We start from the raw sequence: 18155 nt of genomic DNA, 5'->3' as shown, positions 1-18155 counted from the left end.
ATAATTACATTTGATATTTACCGGTCGCTTTTCGGTGAAGGAAAATATCGTGAGAAAACCGGACTAATCCCAATTAGGCCCAGTTTCCCCTCGGGGTTGGAAGGTCAGATGGCAGCCGCTTTCGTAAAAACTTGTGCCTACGCCAGTTCTTGGGATTAGTTGCATTGACCCCTTGGGCAAATAAATATATTGGCTATTTTGACGGACAAGCGTCGACGTTTTATCGTATTCTATAATAACAGTACCTATATTTAAAGTCAATCTACATATCAAAACATAATCTAAAGAAGGATGCAGCCGCCATTCAAAGTCTTGTTGAGAAACCTGCGGTGGCCATTTCCTGCTATAAATTATACCCGTTTATGACCGTGAATGTCATGTGGATGTACAGAAAGTGACATTTTTGTACTAATGTCAGCCAGTTATACACGCTTTTACTGAGCTTTACTTATTTGTTTATATTTTTAATTTTTCGTCTGTTAACTATAAAAAAGAAAAAGCTTGAAAGTATTCAAGCTTTCGTTCTTTTCTCTTGTTTATAAACAACTTACTTGAAAAATAATTTTACAAGCAAAATTTTAGATCAAAATTTTAAGAAATTCTGAATGTTGAAGTTTTAATTTCAGTGAAATTGTAATTTTTATATGCTAACACAAACCTGATCTGGTAAAGAAAGTAAAAAAGTGACCAATAAAAAAACCGGGTGACGATGAAATCAGTATAAAAAAAATATAATTCATCATCTGGGGTTCGCTTGGCAACTAATTCCATGACCCTGCAACTGCCCTGCAAAGTGCAAGGTGCGTATTAATTTCATTGGTAAATATAAGTACCTACACGTGATGAAATCGTATCATCAAAATAAAATACGCCTTCCGTTTATCTATATATACTTACCTATACAATCTCAGTAAACAACCGGTAAAAACCTCTCTTATCTGCCAATTCAAACTTTCATTCCAACATCAAAATTATATCCAAATGATGTCAGTCGCCCGTGCGCCTCGCTTACGCCGAGGGTTACCAGATGTCAGGGATTTTCCAGACATGTCAGGCATTTTGCGGCCGGAATAGGTACGAAAATGTCAGGAATTTCAGTGAAAGAACAGACTTTTCTATTATGCACCTAAAAAGGTACCTACATTATTCAAATTTACTAACATAAATCCAAAACAAATCAAATTTAAACAATGTATCAAGCACACATAGATAGAGACGCTTACGGGTTAGCCTAAATATTCGCTAGTCAGGAATTTTGTCAGGAAATCCCAAATTTGGATCAGTACGGTTACCATCAGTTTGTCACTGACATAAACGCCGTCGAGAACGTAATTTACTTACTATACATCTCGCTCGCACTCGCATATTAGTGCAAACGGGGTGTATAGAAAGTAAATTACGTTCTCGACGGCGTTTATGTCAGTGACAAACTGATGGTAACCCTACAGTCACGCTGATGTCGCCAAGCCAATACTTGTACGGAAAAGTAAGTACGAGCAAACTGCACGCGCGACTGACATCATTTAGAAATCATTTTGATGTCAAGCGTAAGTAGAATTGGCCTATTCGTTTAAATGAAGTTGTAAAACTCAAGAGCATCGGAACAATCGGAAGCATGTTGGTGTTATCGGTAACCGGTTGTCGATATGCCCATTGAAGTCACCGCATGCCGACAACTTTAGACGGTAGTGGACAACCGCTTTTCCATACAAAATCTCTGTCATTTAGGAGCGTAAAACAAATTCCATGGAAATTATACAAAGCTCTTAGTTCTTATAATAATCAAAAATTAGAATAAAATAACACGATGGGGCATAGCTATGGTTAAATTGGTTATACTTACAAATAAATACCTAAAAATACCTAATAACCAAAAAGTCTAGTTTTGAGCTTGGGTTTCAAAGTTTTTGTCCTACGCGCGATATGCCGCATCCATCCGATCACACATCAATGCCCTCGTAGACGTGTTATCTGCGACCGGCCAGAACAACTCAATGCACAACTGTCCTGCTTAGCAACTAAAAATTACCCACAAATTTAGACGATATTATATTATTGTTAATGTTTAGATTAAGTTACTAATAACCTTATCGTTAAATACTGCACGTTAAAACTAACTAAATATGTATATTTCTCATGTAAACGAATTTAATGTAATTCTTTTGAGAATAAAGATTTAATGTGAAAAAAATTCAATTCAGACCAGATAACAAATATTTCAAAAACTTTGGGAGTACGAAAAAAAAACCCAATAAGTACAACTGCTATTAGCTAAAAATTCATCTTACTCCTACAATGAGTAATTTCGCAATTGCAGAAGCAAAAAACCTCTTCAGTGAAACGGCAAAGTCAACAAAAGTTCTATTTATCCCACAAACACTCGGTTTTATACTCAAAATTACCATTTACTTATAGAATCTACAATTCCACATAGTTGGATTGAAAGTTATTTTTATGACACAAGGAAAATTCTAACAATATCTCAATAATTTCCCAACCAATAATTTATTCTTCTCAGAAATCACGTAACCACTTATATCTCTATAAGTATATAGAGATATAAGTGGTGATACGAGTATCAAATATCGAACCTCTAACGGATATTAATCGAAAGCATTACAAAACAATAACAATATAAATCGCCCACATTGCTTCCTGTCAGATTTTCCCCATATTTTCTAAATACTGATGAGATATCAAAATGAGTTAATCAAATTTCAGCTTTATCTGTATGAAATTAAGATTTACTTTCCCATAAACTATACAACGAGATAAGAGCCTTCGTCAGTTCTTGATACTTCCGCCATTTTATATTGGGATATAACTTTTCCCTATTGTTTTTAATATTTATGCAATATAGCTGATTACAATGTTTACAATTACATAATAACTGTTCTACTTTTAGATTTCGGCGCAACAGATTTACGATTAATTAATCATGTTTTCCGGATTAATCGGTTGCATCATCGATTAATTCAATTTTATTCATCGATACGCTTAGTAACTGACTTAATGTACCATCGGACAAACTGCTTGATGGCTTGGTTCTTTGAAATTTGGTGTTATAAGACTTATTTGTTTGTGAGAGAGAGGCGCAATAAAGTAGTAGGTCGATTATACGTCGGAAGTAGGTTGGTTATGGTTTATTTATGCAATAGATTTTGACACCTTACCAAATTATGTTACTATCATGACGCATTCACTTGACAACTTAATTCTCTTTACACATTATCAGATCATCATCATCATCATCATTTCAGCCTATATACGTCCCACTGCTGGGCACAGGCCTCCTCTCATGCGCGAGAGGGCTTGGGCTATAGTCCCCACGCTAGCCCAATGCGGATTGGGGACTTCACATACACCTTTGAATTTCTTCGCAGATGTATGCAGGTTTCCTCACGATGTTTTCCTTCACCGAAAAGCTAGTGGTAAACATCAAATGATATTTCGTACATAAGTTCCGAAAAACTCATTGGTACGAGCCAGGATTTGAACCCGCGACCTCCGGATTGAAAGTCGGACGTCATATCCACTCGGCCACCACCGCTCCATTATCAGATACAAATTTTAAATTATATAACCGGAATTACTTGACTATATTATAATGTAGGTATTATAATAAAAAAAATATTCTATCTAATAATTGAGTCTAACAATTGTTAGAATCACAACAAAATAGTACCTAAACGCAAAAATGTCCTGCATTTGCGTTTAGATATTTTAATGACTCAAAACAATGGAAGGTTCAGACAAATTCTGAATTACTTGAGGTTGAAATTCAAACTTAAATGTTATACAGCGAAAGACGAAAATTGTTTGTCATTAAATTCGACGACAAGGGTCGTTGAGACAGGTGTAAGAACCTGGGGTTTTTTGTCGATGTGCGTGCCGAATAAGCACCTGTTTTAGAGTTTGAATTGTCAAATATGGCGTCTTATAAGTAACTACAGCTTTACCTGTCCTAAAAGCTGATTAGGAATGAAAAACTCTCTTTATCTATAAACACAAATTATGGTTCCTAATGGTGGTGTGACAAACTTCGAGTCGATGACCTTCCCTTTGTTAAAATTTTCTTATAGAGTAAACGAGCATGGGATTTCCCGCAAGTAAAAGTTAATTTAATAAGTCAAGGGCCATACTTAATCATAAAACTTTACGGGCCTGATTTAGTTAAATTATGTTTTATCCCTTTCTTACAAATACATAATACATAAGTCAAAATGACAAATAAAGACAAACGATTATGTACCTATTAGCTAATCGAGGTTTGTAGCGTGTTTATGAATAAGGGGGTAGACTATATAAAAATGGTGCAGTTTAATATTGCGTAATTTCTGACATCCTTTTGCCTCATTAATAAGCGTAACATGGAGATTTAGTAATTAGCCGGGTACATAACCTATGAACACTATTGAGCATTAAATAGTAACTTATCTATATCCATTTAAAAATTTAATAGTTATTGACTGAATTCATTTGTTAGAGTCCGTCTAAGTTTCAACAACATTTGTAGCAACAATTTGTAGAGGTGTCCATTATAAACATAATATTTTCATTGGAATTTGATGCTTGCCAAGTCGGTACAAAGTTAACTTGGAGTAACTCCAGTAATCAATGCAAACGGTTTTCTATTGACATGGCCACTTGCATTATTCCACTAGTCAGGGGTTAACCGTTTAAGCCTGGAGTTACCATGGTACCAGTAAAATTTGACACTGGGTTAACGGTTGCACCGCTTAACTCCGGGTTAGTGGGATGCTGCAAGTGGCGCTAAGTTGATGTTGTGTTAGCCCTATATTGCCAAATAAACCTCACCTTTTAATCGTTGTGAATGCGTAATTGTCAATTCGCTTCACTAGTGTCGATCGACACAACTAACAAATCTAACAATGTTGAGTAATACTGTGGAATCCCTGCATTGTTAAGAAATAGTCTTGTCGTCCGCTGTTTAATAGCATAGAGAAACAAGATTTCTTGATTCGTTAAATTTAATGGCTCTCCTGGGAAAAAGCAATTGTTTAGCTTAATTTACATTAACATGTCTTGTACACATAGTATGAATACTAATTAGTGACCAGTTTATCTGCTTTAAAAGCAGTTTCTTCGCTTATGAAAGACTGAAGTATGTTAATTATGGGGGGATAAAGCTGCCGACCTTGAATAATAAACTCCCTCAATTTTCTGAGGATACAAGCAAAGTATTCGCCAAAAGTAACAAAATAGTAAAGTAGGTACATACCGGTCTAGAACAATGAACTTCTTGATAAGTTGTAACGGTTACAATCACATCGGCATCGCCACATACGGAGCTTTCCAAGCTTTCGCGCATTAACACTATTGTGACATCCTTAAAAACCTCCAAAAACGAAACCTTCACCGAATAAAGTGACTCAACCGAAACACATGTGACAGATGATAAAAACACAGAATGTACGATCAAAAAAGAATTGGTATTCAAACGGAATAAGACATTCACCTCTTGTTGAAGCGGCGCGCGCACTGGCGGGCAGGCGGCTCGCGGTGGAACCTGTTTCGTAGGAAAAAATGCCTCTTCCCGCCGCGCCGGCCCCTTGCATATTTCCCTGGTTGCCACACATCGTTCCCGGGAACACGGGACCCTCTTGTAGCTTCTCTGGGACTAGTTGATCGCTGAGTTGATTGTCCTTAGTGTCCTTCGCCGCCATGTTAGTCTGATTCAGGTTTTGGCGCGAATCTAAATCTACTTGATTCATAGTTCTCGGTATAACTGTCGGTATTCTCCCATAAACGGGTTGATTTGTTGTATATTTTTGTGCGCTGTCTATGACTCGTGGTCCGGGGACCGGGTTGGCGAAAGCGTTCACTTTGAGTATCTCATTGGCTTGTTGTAGTAATTTTCTCTGTATGCTTTCTATCTCGCCCTTAGATGCTCTGGAATTTTGAGAGAGTTCCGCTATGAGTTTGTTGACGTTGAATTCTTCCATTACCGTAGTTGTTGATGATGTAGCTTCGTTGACATTATTCTTGGCAGTTTTGTCATCGCGTATGCCCGGTGCCTTGACCTTCATGTCGGGGGGAGTGACAACTATGGCTGGGAGGGTGTCCTGAGCTGGTTTACCAGATTCCTTTCCTTTACGTTTCACCCTCCGCACGGTCCTGCTGGCCATTACATTGTTACAGCCGTCCTAATGATGATTGCTTCAACATTTGCACTTTTTACCTCCATTCCTTTAATTTTCAGCGGTGTTAAATCTAATTGCCTTCGTGATTGACTTGACGAAAAAGGTGAAGAATAAATTAACCGGTCGATTAGTCCTATTTTATTCGATCGTTAAAAACTTTAAACCAAATTGGTACTTGTATTGAAGTTTCTTGGAAGTCATGTTGTATTTTGCGTAGGGCGTCCATTAAATGTCCTATACTAGTGGCTCTGTGAGCTGTAGACCTCGCGAGCTGAGCTTAAAACTGAGTAAATGTATGGCTTCGTTGTTTAGAAGAATTTAGTGAATCTAATTTGACAATTAAAACCTTAACTATCGAACCTGCTTACAAAATTCGGGAATTGGTTTAGAAATGCGACCAGTAGAGTAGAACAGATGGACATACGAAACAATTTTTGGCTAACAGGCCAATTCAAACGTACACTGATATCAGAATGACGTCTAACTGATGTCATTTAGTTATCGTGCATTTCGCTGGTTCTTGTCCGTACATGTATTGGCGCAAGCGAGACGCACGATGACTACTAAATAACATGATAAAAATATCATCCCGATGTCAGTGTACGGTCGATGCCCCTTAAGTATACACGTCGCCATACTAATTGTATAGAAAAGTGGATAGAGTTAGACCAAGAAAAGTCTGCAGAGATTTTGACAGCACACACAGTGCCAATGTTATTTGTGCCAGTGTCAAAATCTCTGCAGACTTTTCTTGGTCTAACTCTACTTATGTTAGGAAACCAACATTACCTTTGAATTAACCTGTAAACTGCAACTAAGAAGCTTCGTGGACTCGCGAGTGTGGCCCATAATTTCCGAAAATCATTTTTTCTTCGAGGCAATTACTCCGTTCTCATATTTTGCGTTGCCCATAATTTCCCGAAATCATTCATTCTCGGTAGCAATTACTCCGTTCCCATATTTTCCCAATGGTTTTCTTCCGCAATCGCCTATTTTTAATATTTTTAAATTAATCTTTTCTTTCTTTTAAATATCTAGGATAATATTTTCTTGTTACTGTATGTTAATAGTGTAGTAATTATATTTGTTACTTGTAGGTATTTCACATACAACAAATATCAAAAACACTAAAATTAAAGCATAATCTAAAAAACTACAAGTAAAAAACCAAACGCTGTCAGCCAATAACTCTAACCTACCTATCTCTGGGAGCAGATTCGTTTTTAGGGTCATCAAAAAAAAATAACCCTAACCTACCTATCTCTGGGAGCAGTTTCGTTTTTAGGGTCATCAAAAAAAAAATAACCCTAACCTACCTATCTCTGGGAGCAGTTTCGTTTTTAGGGTCATCAAAAAAAATAACCCTAACCTATCTATTTGAAAAAAACCTGGTTATTTTTACCACTAGCATTAAAAAAACCGGCCAAGTGCGAGTCGGACTCGCGTTCCAAGGGTTCCGTATATTACACAATTTTTAACAATCAGTGCCGGATTAAGATATTTTGATGCCCTAAGCATTTCTAGGTGCCCCCTCTCCCTAGGGTCATCAAGATTACATTGATTTTTTGGTAAATTGAGAGAAGTTCATTGCCGCATTACAGCTGAGAATGGAAATCAGTCACATCATTTTATCACGAAAATTGACAGTGCCGCAGCAGTAATGTTGCAACAGAGTACCTAATGCTGTTGCAGTCGCCACCCGAATGTCACCTTTATCATAGCGTAGAAAGTAATAGAAACGCGAGCGAAGCGAGCGCGGAAATTTTTCGATATAAAAACGCAATATGATAGACAGTTGTACATTTTTACTTTTAGTATGGAAATCAGTCACATCATTTTATCACGGAAGTTGACAGTACTGCAGCAGTAACGTTGCAACAGAGTAATGTTGCTGCAGTCGCCACCCGAATGTCACCTTTATCATATATCCTTATAAAGTAATTGAAAACGCGAGCGAAGCGAGCGCGAAAATTTTTCGATATAAAAACGCAATTTTAATTTTAGTCCCAACCAGGCGCGAATCCAGGATTTCATACAGAGAAGGGATGGGACAGTTTTCTATCAGCCTGTTTTCACATAGGGCTCGATATTTAAGGGTCTCAGCGAGGTTGTTTTCATGCATAAAATATGCAAGAAAGCAGAGAGCTTGGAATTGAATTGGCGAAGTGTGAGAAAGGCAGTAGGCCCAGCTGCGAAAGAGGAAAGCTTGGATTTGGATCCACGCCCAAGTGTAATTAAGGCAGAAGATCAACTTTGCCGTAAGGCAGAAGGCCTCGCATAAGACCTAACGCCGAACCGCAAAAGAGTGGGTTGAAATCGAATCTATGCATGTAATCACGACTCTTCTACTGCTACCGATTGTTTCCCAAAGAATTACGCGCCATTATTTTTGCAAATTAGCTTTTGGACAGCTAAAAAAATCGTGTGGTAAAAACGATGTGTCTGTCCCTAATTTTAAAATTTGTTCACCTTTTTCAACCTGGCATTTTGGTGCCCTCCCTGAACGTGGTGCCGTAAGCACGTGCTTGTTTTGCTTATTGGTTACAAAGTCTTTATTAATTCAACCATTAAAGTCGATGAGTACAAAAAACTTTAAGCTAGCTCTCAATTTAACATTTTTTTTAAACATTATTTTTAATTTGACCTTACAATTACTCGTAAGTAGGTAAGACCGTTAAATATTTAAAATGATTATCTTATCAGAAAATTATCACCAATTACTCTAAGAAAACTACTACTCTAAGTAATTCGGCACTGTTAACAATGTATTTTTTATGTGAAACGTGAGTGAAATCTCTTTAAAAAATCCGTAGGGGTCGGATTAACTGTAATTAAGTCCGACTCACGCTTGACTGTACATTTCTAATAGGTTTTCCTGTCATCTATAGGTATAGACCTATTTTATGTATTTTTTTCAAAATTTTAGACCTAGTAGTTTCGGAGATAAGGGGGGAGGGAATGGTCATTTTTTGCCTATTTTCTTGAATAACTTCTAAACTGTTGATTCGAAAATTATAAAAAAAAAATATTTGAAATCCTTACAATAAGCTCTTTCATTTGATATGTAACATGATATAGTTTGAAAAAATTTTTTTTTCATTTACCCCCCAAAAGTGGCCCCCATGTTTAAAATTCATTTGTTTACGTTACATGTCCGTATTCGGGTCACAAACTTACATATGTGTACCAAATTTCAACTTGATGATGTCGCACACACCTTTAGCCTATCCTCAGCTAGATGGCGTGACGACACCGTTTCATATTTAACAATTTTAACACATAGATATCAGTGAATGAACATGGATCAAAATGATATAAAAATAATAAAATCATTTATCCATATATATACATTATTTGATAACTTTATGCGTTTTCATTTTAAGTTTTAGTCGTGTGTCGATAGATGGCAGTAAATTTACAGTGACTACAAAACAAAGAGGATTTGAAGAAGAGAGTTACTGTCATGGTAAATTATGTAGCTACAGTTCATTTACTGCCATCTTTCGACAGAAGATTAAACCTGTTTGAACGCCATTTGACTTTGATCCTTATTCTTTAACTGATATGTGTTAACTTTTTAAATTTTAATATTCACGCCATCTACTCGAGCATAGGCTGAAGGTTGTGGCGCCATCGCTCGAAAACATGGAACCATACCTTTGGCCTATAGTCGAGTAGATGGCGTGAATATTATATTTAATAAGTTAACACATATCACTGAAAGAATAAGGATCAAAGTCAAATGGCGTTCTAACAGTTTTATGTTCTGTCGAAAGATGGCAGTAAATTTACAGTGGCTACATAATTTACTTTGACAATCTGTCTCTATAGACTTTATTCTCTTTGCTACAAAATTTACAATGACAGGACCCCTCTATACTATCTATTCTTTTTGAGCCCGGGAAAGCGCAACGTACGAGCAACCTACAGCTAGTTCCCTGAGCCCAAGGTCGACCACTACCCTAGGCAATGTTAACCCCTCCGATTTATGGATGGTGACCGCCCATGCTATAAACGTAAGTGGAAATTGACTCCTGGAACAGCCATGCCCTTGAACTAAAACCGCTAAAAAAATGTTCAAACAAAAACTCAAACGAATACGCTTACCTCGCGCTTCGCGCTCGCTTGATCAATCAGCAATACGATGTTTAAGTGCAAAAAATAAATAAAAAAAATTGCATTTACTGGGGATCGAACCGGGTACCTATCCCATATCCTTGCTTGTAAGCGTCTTTCCAACTGCCCTATGATAGCATTTAGATGAGCTGACGAAATTTGGTTACTTATTCTCGAGTAACAATTTAAATATCTAATCTAAAGAGAATAAAGTGTATAGGGGACGTGCATGAACTATAGGGGGCAGCACAGGAGTCGTCAGATCTTTGGCGCGAAGTGTAGATGAGTAGTTTATGATTCCGATGTAGCCCACGAGATGGCAGAACCTACTATGCACAAGGAAACGTACTTACGAGAACGGTAGATGGTAGCACTTGCTTTGGCAATGTACATGTACACATATGTTTCCGATTCAGGCCACAAGATGGCAGGCCCTCCAACGCGCACGGTCCCTATAGTGGGCGTGCGTGAACTATAGGGGGTAGCATAGGAGCCGTCAGATTTTTGGCGTGAGGCGTAAATGTGACGTTTATGCTTCCGATGTAGCCCACAAGATGACAGAACCTATACTATGCACCTATGCATAAGGAAACGTACCTACAAGAACGGTAGATGGTAGAACTTGCTTTGGCAATGTACATGTTTCCGATTTAGGCCACAAGATGGCAGACCCTCCAACGCGCACGGTCCCTATAGTAGAGGGTTATTGTCATACTAAATTTTGTAGTCACTGTAAATCAGTGCTGTAAATTTACTGCCATCTTTCGATACAGGATTAAAATGAAAATGAATAAAAAATATCAATAAATGTATATATGTATGGATAAATGATTTTTTTTATTTTTAGAACGCCATATGATTTTGACCCATGTTCTTTTACTGATATGAGTAAAAATTGTTAAATATAAAATGGTGTCGCCATCTAGACGAGCATGGAGGCCAAAGGTATGGGCGCCGTATATTCAAGAATCAAATTTTCTTTAAAGCGCAAAAAGCCATCATCTCTTGCAAAAATTAAACGAATACGCTTAGCCCGCGCTTTTCAAAATAAAATAATAAAATAAAAAACAACAATTGATACGAAATTTAAGTACTTATAAAAAAATACAAAAAGTTGTGTAGCAGCATACGATTACTGGGGATGGAACCAGGGACCTCCCGATGCAAACAAAAAAAGCGAACGTTTGCAAAATGCGTCATGATAGTTCTTACTAAAGCTGACGAAATTTAGCTACTCATTCTCAAGTAAAAACGAAATATCTAAATACCGCCAAAACCAGCGATACAAATTTTCTGAATTTTTGGACATTTAATCTGAGCTGTAGACCTCGCGAGCAGAGCTTGAAATAACATGGTGCTAAGAGCTTTAAATACACCGTGTTTTTTTTTATTTCCGTTAATTTCAAGGGTGCATTCCTGAGCTTAAATCAAGTAACTTTCTCAAAGACACCGATGTTCTAATTAAGTCCATTTCGGAGATAATCCATAATTTATTTTTTTACTATAAGGCCTCTACAAGCGTGTACACTTGCCTTAGGGCCGGCTTACATATTGATTAGTGTTTAGAATGAGTTCATACATTTGCTACTAAACTTAAGTACAATCTCGGTCGATTGATGTACGAAATGACATTGATATGTTACAGATTTCAATTGTTTGGTTGAGTTAAATGTAATGCCCGTGTTACAACAACGCTATATGCTACATTTAATTACTTTTTAAATAAAAAAAAAACAAAAAAGAAAACAAAAAAAAAAATTATTTTTGAAAATTAACTATGCCATTTAGTTCTTATAAACGTACTTAACTATACCCCGAAGTTAACGGAATTCAATAAAAACACGGTGTATAGTAAATTAAAGAAAAACAATACGAAATTTATGTGTAAAAAAATACAAAAAGTTATAATATCCCAGCATACAATTACTGGGGATCGAACCCAGACCCTCTGTGCAAACAGAAAAAGCGAACGTTTACAAACTGAGCCAAATAGTTCTTAGATGGGTTGACGAAATTTAGCTACTCCTTCTCAAATTAAAATTAGTTAAAATTAAATATCTAAATACCGCTTAAACCAGCGATAATTTTTTTCTGCATTTTTTGCTATTAACTCTGTAAACATGTTTCAAAAAGAAAAAAGTCTTATGATATCGATACGACTATTTGTTTAGGCGCCAGGTATCACGACTCCGCCATTTTTAAAAATTTCCAAAAACCGGATTGACAAAAAAATTTTATTTAGTCATAAAATTCGGTCACAAAATTTCACGAGAATCGGTTAAGAATTGCGACCTGTAGAGGAGAACATCCGGACATACGAAAGCAAAATGCCCGAGTCAAAACGTAGACCTTCGCTTCGCTTCGGTCAATAAGGCTAAGCCTTTAGCATAATATTTAGTAAGACACTGATATGGCACAGTAAGATAGTTTCATAAGTCTTTTGTGCCGAGTGCACGGGAAAATGGGTCATAAGAGCTATTGTCGTCTATTATAATTTGATTGAGTAATTATATTGTGACATGGAGCTTAAGCCAAGGTTAATCTAGTCAAATGAGCTTATCATCTTACAACTGAAGCGTATCTTTAAATTTTCTACTACATATACATAAGTTATTCAATGAAGAGAAACTTTCTTAGGTATTGGTAACGATAAACAAAGGATAGCTTTTATCAAATGCTTTTAGTAGGTACCTAATATACCATTTTGCTTCAAGATATTTCCTAACCCTAAATAGATTTTGGTAAACGTATTAAATATCAAAACAACCATATTTTAATATAATTCTATCATCAATATAAATTTCGCCCCATTAAAGTCTAAATATACCGTCTAGTAATCCGAAGCGATTTACCGCAAGCATAATGCTGTCACATAAATTAACCCATGATTTTGTTGCTAAACGGATCATTAAAATGTATTAAACTATATCATATTTACTTGTTATAGACTTGCAAAACAACATTGTTATATTTACAACCACCAGAAAATAGTTAAGAGCAATGTACAGTTGCCAGCAGAAATGATAATCATCGGACAAACTCAAATTATCCACAAAATAGTCAGATTTCAATTTATTTTTTGGTAAAACTAAAAAATGGCTTAATCGATCATGTTCGGAATAGTGTTCATCCCCACTTTACATGGTACCCTATTTATTATTTATTTCTTCTTTTAATTTTACCACTTTATCGGCATGATAAACATACGCATACCAGGGATATAATTATGTAACTCCGTATAAGATGAATAAAGTCTAAGAAAAAAACGTGCCTCGGAAATCAAGAAAAAGTCATTCTCGAATAGATGGCGCCATTACCTTTGGCCTATTCTCGGCTAGATGGCGTTGACGGCACCGTTTGATATTTAACAATTTTAACACATATGTGAATGTGAGTGAAAGAACATGGGTCAATATGGAACAATAAAAATTAAAAATCATTTATCCGTATACATATTTTGATTAATCTATACATTTTCAATTTTATTTTAAGTTTTAATCGTGTGTCGATAGATGGCAGTAAATAAATGTACCGTGACTACAAAATTTACTATGGCAATAGCCGTCTATACTATCTATTCTCTTTGCCCATACCAAATTGCAGCTTTCTAGTACCTACCAACAATGACTGAGCTAAGAAACGGACAGACAGAAAGACACATATTAGACAGACATGGCGAAACTATACGAGATTTAATTTACGACGGAACCCTAAAAATATTTTTGATTCGTTTGGCAGAAAATATTTGAAGCACATTTAGAGTACCTAAAATGTATTGTGTAACAAAGTCGAACTGAAATATGATGACATAATATGAGTTTAACAGATTTAAATAAGTTTGACATAATCCTAATAACCAGTCAATGTAGGAGGAACCTGACACTATTACACCAGTGACTGACAACTCGACTTACAATTTACATACGGTACTATCAGACTTACTTACAATTGCCGGGGATTTCCCAGAAACCATTGAAAAATAAACCTTATTTTCAAGTCTTTAAGTGTTTCAATGTGTAATAGTGATGGTAAAATCTTTGTAGAGTAGTATCACGATTATCACAGGGTTTTTATTGGTGGTCCATGACCTTAAGTGTCTGTATATTGTTACGGTTTTTTGGGTTCGGTGACAAGCGGCAGGTTTCGCCATCGTATTGATTGGAATTGACAAAACTTATATCAGCGGTATAATAGTGCTGTCAAAATATATAAAACAGTAGAATGTAAGTTAATCAATGTAGGGTGACTTTGAAGTCACGACTTTCAAGTCGTGATACAAAAATGTATGTACAAACAGCCTGTCCATCGGTGGACCGTATGCCTTTATTAATAAGGTTTACGAACGATCAGTTAACAGTGTGGGCCATGGTACCTTGTAACACTGGCTTAAGACAATTACATTAATAATGTGCAATACAATAGACATAAGAAAAAAAATTTTTTTTGGGTCTGCACCTGCAGTCAGGATAAAAGGCTCACAGTACAAAAAGTAAGTTTATTTCGCAGTTCCTTACTCATGTTAGCAGGACACTTCCTGTTAGTACCTATAGTGTCAGTTGTGCGATAAATAATGTAATTAATGTAAAACACGTCTATATGCCTATTAGAAGTTTAAGACTCGTCTTAATAGATTATTAAGTACTAGATCAGCAGGGACATATACTTCAATAGAGTGCTCATTCATGCATCAATAATTCAATACTTGCATGGTCGCTGAAAGAGCTGCAGAAAGACAAAGGTATCTCTCTCTCTATCTCTCTCTCTGTCTCTCTCTCTCTCTCTCTCTCTCTCTCTCTCTCTCTCTCTCTCTCTCTCTCTCTCTCTCTCTCTCTCTCTCTCTCTCTCTCTCTCTCTCTCTCTCTCTCTCTCTCTCTCTCTCTCTCTCTTCTAGCTACAGAGAGATAAATAACAATGTGTGCGAATTATGAGGGATATGCAATTACGTTGGCAATAGTGCTAACAAATAAACTAAAAAAAACTTAGTTCATATTCTTTTAGTTTTGTGACTTGGCTTTACCATTTAAGTATTGCTTTCTATTGCACTTTGCATGGGTACTCCCTTGTTTAGCGCACTATATACAACCCAACAGTGACATTATGGTAGCGGTTGTCCCATAAAAAAACCCACGCTTTGCTGTTCACTGACATAATTATTAAGTTTTATGCAAAATGGCGAACTTATGTTGAACATGTATGGCAGTTACTTCCTTTTATGTATGAAGGTCAAATAAGGCCTAAAAAGTACAGATGACTCATGTTTTAATATGCAGTTCTTATTGTGGAATGATATATTTAGATGATGTATACTTAAGGCATTATAAATTAATCATTTTAGCGGTTAATATCTTCGGAATACACCTTGAAAATACTTTTTAAGTGTGAGGATTGTGTAAGGTTGCTTACTATGACATAACATAATTAAGAAAATTTATATTCTTCTATTAAATCTTTTGTGCAGTCGAATTTAAACTGTCTGGAGACATACTAACATTAATCTAATTTTACGGTCTAACTCACGTGTTTTTAGTCACGTGCGATATTTTTCGGAGGGCCTCCTTTCTCCAGTTACCCCATTTGGCTATACTGTCACAGAAAAAACAATAGTACTAGGTACAGAGGGTTCACTCTCTAACAAAACGCGTATATTACGACAGATATGACCGCTAGTTGGCGCAATCGCGAGCAGGCGTAAGCGGTGCGCGGCAACTAATACGGCTAGACACCAAAATTGGTGTGGGCCGCATGTACATGTAGCGCCTGATACTGTGTGGTTTATTAAATATATATCAATCCCTTTTCCTTTATTTACTTACTACGGAAATGGGTGTTTAATTCAGTTTTTGTTATGACTCCACGCAAAAAATAACGATTATTGTTCTTTTTTTGTCCGACAAGCGGCATGTTTTTGTTCATTAAAAGTCTTTATGGTTCAAACGAGCAATATCAACATTTGGAATAACCTTAATAGCCATATTTGCTGCAATAAAATTAAAAAAGCAATACTAAAAAAGGTAGTTATTTTCATATTGGACGTTGTTTGTGTCACTTTTCCTTTTGAAGCTACTTTCTTTAGTTTCTTTAATAATAACAAAATAATTTTCTTTCTTTCCCATTGCAATGAGGCTTTCGATAGCTACAATAATCATTTTAAATTGGTAATTCGCCCCAACAGACAATTTCACAACAAATACTGGCATTATAATAATATAATATGTTTTTTTTTTGACAGTAGTACGAGTTGAAGCCATCTTTCTAGACCTAATTTAGATTGTTGCTATAAATATGCACCTATTCTTAGACAAAAAAAAATATAATTTAACACTATTATTTTTATTGAAAGTACAAAAATACTATATATTATAATTATAGTGTACATTACATATGGGTAACTACTCATAGTACTTATTTAAATTTAATGAAATGTTTTGTTTTGCATTTCTGCAAACTTTTTCTCTATTTGTTTCAAAACGGAGAAATGATTTCTTCATTGCATACAAAATCGACCGTTTCATTAATTTTTGGTAAAATAAATCCATTTAATTTTCCTCGCAACCAAGCAATAATGATAGGCAGGGTTTTTAACTTTTTACACCTTACGCATTACCTAGGCATTCTAGGCATTTTTATTTAACACCTTGTATGAAATGTGTGATGGTTAAGAAATAGGCATTAGGCACCTACTATTTACCGTTCATAATCACGTGCTAACGAGAAGTTAGCAAACTCTTGTACAGCTGACTAATTAAATAGGTGTAGGTTTAATTGTTCCATTGTTGGCGTTTAGTGGACTGTGAATCCGCCCGACAGCCTAAACTAAGGTTCGACGACTTATGGCGCTCTTTGACACGTTTGAAATGATGAAAATGTCTGAAAACACCGGCAAGTCAATTTTATTACAAATAAATCGATCGAAAGTATATCGGGCTAAGCTTAGTGTAAGTTTATGTGAGTGTCTGGATAGATAAACATTTTAATATAACAAGAGTACGAAAAAATATATTTAGTTACTCGTTCTTTTCTCTTGACTTTTTAAATTTTCAACCCTTTATTTATTTATTCATTTAAACTTTATTGCACAAAGTATATACAAAAATGTACAAATGGCGGACTTAATGCCAAATGGCATTCTCTACCAGTCAACCATAGGGCCAAACAGACATCTACAATTGGTGCAGAGAGAGAAATATACCTATTCAGTGAATATAAAAAAAGCAAACTATACATATAAACTACATAAATAAATAAAATATATATAAACTACTACATATTTATACAATACATACTATAAATATAATAATGATGGATATTATTCGAACTCTTGTTTTAGCAAATGCTTACGCAACAACCGCTTAAAAGAAAACTTACTTGGAGCTTGTCTAATATTTAGAGGGAGTGAATTCCAAAGACGACTAGCCTGGACGGCGAAAGAATTAGTCATAAAACCAGTACGGTGAGAAGGTATGGTCAGTTTGAGAACGCGGGAGGTACGCAGCTCACATCCTGGACGAGGAGTATCGAAGACGAATTTACTTTTGAGATATCCAGGAGCAGAAGGCTCAAACAGGATCGAAAATAGGATACAAAGGATCCGAAAGGACCTACGACGACGGATGGAGAGCCAGTTGAGCTGCCGGCGGTAAAAGGAGACATGATCGTATTTACGAAGTCCAAATATAAATCTAATACAGTTATTGAGTAGACGGTCTAGTTTATTGAGTGATTCCTGAGTGGCATTAGTAGTACACACGAATGTAGGGTAGGAAAAAGTCCCTCTGACCTCCTTTTTGATTTTTTATTTATTTATTTATTGATTTCCATTACATATGGACATAATAAGTAAATAATAATTTTAACCATTTTCGTTAGAACAATTGA

At 35.9% G+C, this 18155-nt stretch overlaps 1 protein-coding gene across 4 annotated transcripts in view; it reads right to left on the bottom strand.

Annotated features, from left to right (window-relative positions):
• LOC134796690 (uncharacterized) overlaps positions 1–18155 on the bottom strand; it is an 85498-nt gene that overhangs the window by 30944 nt on the left and 36399 nt on the right. The window contains exon 1 of one of the 4 annotated variants that reach the window (XM_063768857.1): positions 5480–6376. The exons of 2 other annotated variants lie outside the window; for them this stretch is intronic. In XM_063768857.1, coding sequence (XP_063624927.1) covers positions 5480–6149 — 670 coding nt within the window. In that variant the 5' untranslated portion in view covers positions 6150–6376. Of the gene's footprint in view, positions 1–5242; positions 5390–5479; positions 6377–18155 lie in introns of those variants that run through there. One more of the 4 variants, XM_063768860.1, reaches the window with a different exon arrangement.

Source organism: Cydia splendana, chromosome 14 (assembly GCF_910591565.1).
Source record: "Cydia splendana chromosome 14, ilCydSple1.2, whole genome shotgun sequence".
In the NCBI taxonomy this organism is placed as follows: domain Eukaryota; kingdom Metazoa; phylum Arthropoda; class Insecta; order Lepidoptera; family Tortricidae; genus Cydia; species Cydia splendana.
Note: the sequence above shows the minus strand (reverse complement) of the source record. Positions and strands in the feature narration are given on the sequence as shown.